The sequence below is a fragment of the Belonocnema kinseyi genome, chromosome 8 (genome assembly GCF_010883055.1).
Source record: "Belonocnema kinseyi isolate 2016_QV_RU_SX_M_011 chromosome 8, B_treatae_v1, whole genome shotgun sequence".
Taxonomy (NCBI): domain Eukaryota; kingdom Metazoa; phylum Arthropoda; class Insecta; order Hymenoptera; family Cynipidae; genus Belonocnema; species Belonocnema kinseyi.
Genome location: NC_046664.1, coordinates 139,126,855 through 139,131,774, shown reverse-complemented (window position 1 = coordinate 139,131,774; position 4,920 = coordinate 139,126,855). Strand labels below are relative to the sequence as shown.

At 33.8% G+C, this 4,920-nt stretch overlaps 1 protein-coding gene across 2 annotated transcripts in view; it reads left to right on the top strand.

Moving 5' to 3' along the window:
- Positions 1 to 2,949, top strand: part of LOC117177842 (activin receptor type-1-like) — a 123,908-nt gene extending 120,959 nt beyond the window's left edge. For both annotated transcript variants that reach the window (XM_033368828.1, XM_033368826.1), the window contains one exon: positions 2,563 to 2,949. In XM_033368828.1, coding sequence (XP_033224719.1) covers positions 2,563 to 2,700 — 138 coding nt within the window. In that variant the 3' untranslated portion in view covers positions 2,701 to 2,949. The remainder of the gene's footprint in view (positions 1 to 2,562) is intronic.
- The last annotated feature ends 1,971 nt before the right edge of the window (positions 2,950 to 4,920 follow it).

Below are 4,920 nucleotides of genomic sequence, written 5' to 3'. Positions count from 1 at the left end.
AATATCGCTCCTCTAAATGCTCCTAGGGAAATCGAGTCAATTGTCGAGAATGGGAAGTGCCGCATATACTGGAAGTTTATATTCTCGACAATTGTTTCTGTTACTCACTCGAGGCCTGACATGATTCTTCTTGACTTCGAGAAGCCAACCATGTTCGTTATCGAATTTTCGGCACCAGCTGACAAAAACATCATAACCAAGGAGAATGAAAAGAAAGAGAGGTATCGAGACCTTATAAGGGAGTTGCAACGATTGTACCCGGATTATTCTGTTAAACTAATCGTCCTTATCATCGGCGCTCTTGGAGGTGCCAAGCTTTCAATTGCTAATGGCCTAAAAAACATCCCTGCGTGTCAACAATGTGCTAAAACACTTGCGGGAAGAATGCAGAAGGCGGTAGTCCTGTGGTCGGTCCGTGTTCTTAGGGTGCACGAGGCTTTTGCTGGATCGTCGTATTGATTCCTTTACAGACTGTAACCTCCTGTCTCACGGTCGTGAGGCGTGGTTGTGGCTGAAATTTTACCGCGATTTCGCTGGGAGCGGGTGCAATTTTCCAGGTTAGCACCCGCTCTCAGCGAAATCCTGCGGTTGTCCTTGTGACAAATTTTTAATTATATATATGCATAACTCATGGACGCTGTGAAAGTAAGCAAATATAATTTTGGACTGCACACCCTCACAGGGTTCCCCTTAATAATGGGTCTTGCAATAAATGGAAATTTTGCAGTGCTTAAGATAATACCTATTTTACAGGTAAAGCCCTTATTTTTAACCGACTTCAAAAAGAAGGAGGTTCTACCTATATTCGTCGCGATGTATTTTTTTATGTACGAGTTTTTATTGCACTCGTTCAAGGATTATGTAGTGATTTGAAAAATTCTTTTTTTCCAATAAATTTGAATTCTCAATAAGAAAGTGTAATACAGTGAGACCCTGATACAGTGCGGATTTTGAGGCTGAGAGTGGGCGGGGACGAACCCGATATAGTACGGCTCCGGATGTAAACGTTTTTGTTTGTTCACGCTTAAGTGACCAGCGCACACCCAGCGCAGCTCCTTTTACTCCTACCTGCGGTGCTGCGTAAATTCTCGAAACGACGGTATTGGGGATCTCTATTTCGGAGTATTATCTAATTTTATTAATTTACATGGCGCTTAGGAATTAGTATCGATTTTATCAGTGTTGTATTTCTCGCCTTTTTCTAGATTAATAAATATTTTATCTTCAAAATCTAAGGAATGATAGCGACCATGCTATCGGACGTCCCTGCACAGTTTTTTAGGAAGTTAATTCCAAAAAATTTGGATTTTGCTAAAAACATGTGTGCATATTTCGAGGCTATGCCTATTACAATTCTCTCCCATAATTATTCTACAGTGCTTACCGACAGCATCGGTACGACAGAGAACTACATTATCGGAATGACAGAGAGCTGAAAAATGACCCTAACCTCCAAATAATGCACATGCATACAATTTTTATTTAGCACAATGAAATTTTTTGGTTATTATCCCTCAATAAAGAGTCCAGGGATGTCCATTATTATATTTTATAATATTTCCGAATTCAGTTTTTAAACTGAATCATCAATGAACTGTAAATCACATGCTCTTAAGCACAAAAATATGAATTTCAAGCAGAAAGCAATTTTTTACGAAAATCCTTGAATGTTTAATCCAAAAGCGCAGATATTCCAAAAAACTGCTATTTTCAACGAAATAGCTACATTTTTGTATAAGAAAGATGAATCTATACTAAAAAAGATGAATTTGTAAGTCGAACAGACACATTTTTTTCAATATTGGAATTTTCATCCAAAAATGTTGTCTAAATACTGGTTTATAGTTCAAACATGCTCCCACCAAGCATGTGCGAGCGAGAGGACAGCCTCCTGCGGACAGTATGGTCTAGGATAGCTTAGCGTCAAAACATACCTTTGAGCTGTGTGTCTTAATACAAAGCCAATTTAGGCTGATTCTCCCTAAATTTATAAGATTATTCTGACAAGAATCTTCTAAGATATCTTCTTAAAAAGACGACATTTCTACTTAGGCAGATGAATCTTTTGATAAAAAAGTAACATTTAAAAAAAAGTAATTGAATTTTCATCCAAAAAATATTTCAGTTGGGTTTTCAACACCAAAACTGAGTACTTCTCCTGGCAGACATGGTACTCACACAGATAGTTATTTGATTGTTGTTCACTAGGCTCATTTCACACTCAGCAGGTATCTTTGGCGTAACTTTATGTACAATTATTTCGAATTATTTCTTTCATTTTCGAACTTCAAAAAATTATGTACATAAACGATTCGAGAAAGATAAAAAAAATTATTTTTGGTTTAATAATAAAATAAAGAGAATATGAATATTATCTAAGACAAATAATTATTCACATATAATTTTCGCGACTTTTCAAAGCCTGCTTTCAAAAAGGAAGGAAGATATTCGTGTATTTTATCGTATAATTTGTAATGTACCATTACATATAATACAGAATAATAAGGTCGGTTTACAGTCTGGTTAGAAAATATGACACTTCAACCAAATTTTTATTTTCAGACTCTTGCTGGAATGGGAAAACTGATGAGAGAGTGCTGGCATGGAAAACCAGCGGCCCGACTTCCAATACTCAGAGTAAAGAAGACTCTCATTAAGTTGGCAGCTAACGATTCACGTGTTCATTTGCCCCTCGACTGATTGGAGATGACTCGATTGAATTCCACATTTCTACCTGTTTACTACTAGAAGTTATTACGTTGACTTTACAATCATCGTTTACCTATTAATTTCTCTCGACAAATATCTATAAATTTATGAGTATATTGCCAATAATCCGAAATCTCATTCTTGAACCCAGTAAAATATTGTATTGGGGTGAATTCAGAAAAATAAACTACGGTCCTAATGAACTTCGCTTTGCAATATACATGAATTGAAGCGGGGTGTTAATTGGTATAAATTTGGCAGGAAGTAATGTAATATACATTTTTTATATTCGTTTTCAAGTTTTCAATAAGTATGGTCTCGTTCGAAAAAATGGGTTTTTGAATTGTGCGCAGTGTTATCAAGCATCTCCGGACAGCATCCGTGACAAATCAGACAGGTTCTATACTTTATTTGGCAGAATCTTATAAAATATGTTGTTTTTCTGGAGTAAATTGAGCAATACGTATTTTTTCAATTTGCGAAAAAAGTCTATAAAGTTATGCGTATTTGAATGTTGTGCTTTGTTTTAAAAAAAATGTATTTTAACCTCTATAATTGTTTGGCTAAATTAAAATATTGATCGTATTATTTCTGATTCAAATGGTGTTTATTGTCTTCTTTGGAAATCCGAGGGAGAATTAAAAAAAATGTTCAAAATAACAAAATGGCAAAGGTTTTTCTGAAAATATGGAAAGTCGGTTTTTTCAAAAATTACACTTATATTTTTTACCCATTTTTAAAATTAAATTCGCAGTTTCATACGGAAGAAATCTTGAGTTTTATGCGGGCTAAATAACTTTTGTGGACATGAGAATTTTTTTCATAAAATCGAATTCTCTCATTTTTATCGCAAAATATAGATGCGAAAAGAATAGAAAAATGACAGCTTCCATGTAGAAAAAACCTTGCATCCTTTACGAGAAAAAAAGTATTTTTATGAAAAAAGTCGTCCGGCCTCAAAAATGGTTTAGCCTGCATAAATTAAAAATTTTCTTGAAATCCCCACTTTTTTTTCAATCTTCCCTATATTATCCAAAAGCTTCTGCTAATGGAACCCGGTAATAAGACTTGCATCGAATAGTATTTGAAAATTTCCAGTTTCATGGTAACGTAACAATTATTGAATCCTTTTCGATACCGTTTTTGTCCTCTCGTTTTGAATCCTTATATTAGTAGAAATTATTGCCTTACACTGAATCCCTTTCTGTAACCACTGACGATAATATTTTTCTGAATACTTTTGGATACCCCAACTCAACCATGAAATAGAGCACTTTTGATATCTTTTAAATCTGCACTTTTCGCTGTTTTGACGTTTTATGAATAATTTTGAGGTTAAAAGCCTTCAAAAACACAGTATTGGTCATTTTACGTTGTAAAAATTGATTGATACACAGGTAGCTGTGATAAAAACTATTTAAAAACATTTTTTTTCATGTTTTTATATTGTTTAATTAATCATATTTGAATAAAACGAGTTCTTTTTTAAAGTGATGCATTGTTATGCACAATCATACTAGATTTTGCAAATTGTATGCTTTTGAAGCGCCTTCTAATGCGTTAAAAAAATAGGGGTTTTAATATATTTCAGGTTACGTTTGGCACCTCTGATCTTCTCGGCAACTAGGGTTCAACAGAAGTCAGTCTTTGGCTGCAAAGACTGAAAGTGTCAGTCTAGAAACTAGGTCAAACAGGCCCTGATAAATCTTGTTGTTCGACTGGTTCCTAGACCTTCACGGTCATTATACCTCCCGCCGGGCTTGGAAAAAATTGTCCTACTCAAAAATAAAATATAATATGAAAATAAATATAAACGTTTTATTTATTAATATTCATATAGTTCACACAATTGAAACAATATATGATAATGAAATATTTAGGTTATATTTTTCAAATTTCTTTAATTAATATGTATTGAAATAAGTTATACTATGACGTGTTGTATATTATTTTTTAGTGAGTAATAAGTAGTGAAAAATTAATAAGAAAATATAGTTAATAAAAAAAAATTGTTAAAAATGTGGCATATTTCATTATTACTTGAATGAAATAATAATAATACTAGGCAGTCTGATAAGTCCCTAAAAAATGAAACACGGAGACGTTTTCTTGGCCAAAGTCGGTTTTATTTTTCAACATACTCTCCTTTTAGATCGATACAGCGAGTCCAACGATTTTCTAACTTTTTGATACCGTCCGAAAAGTACTCGA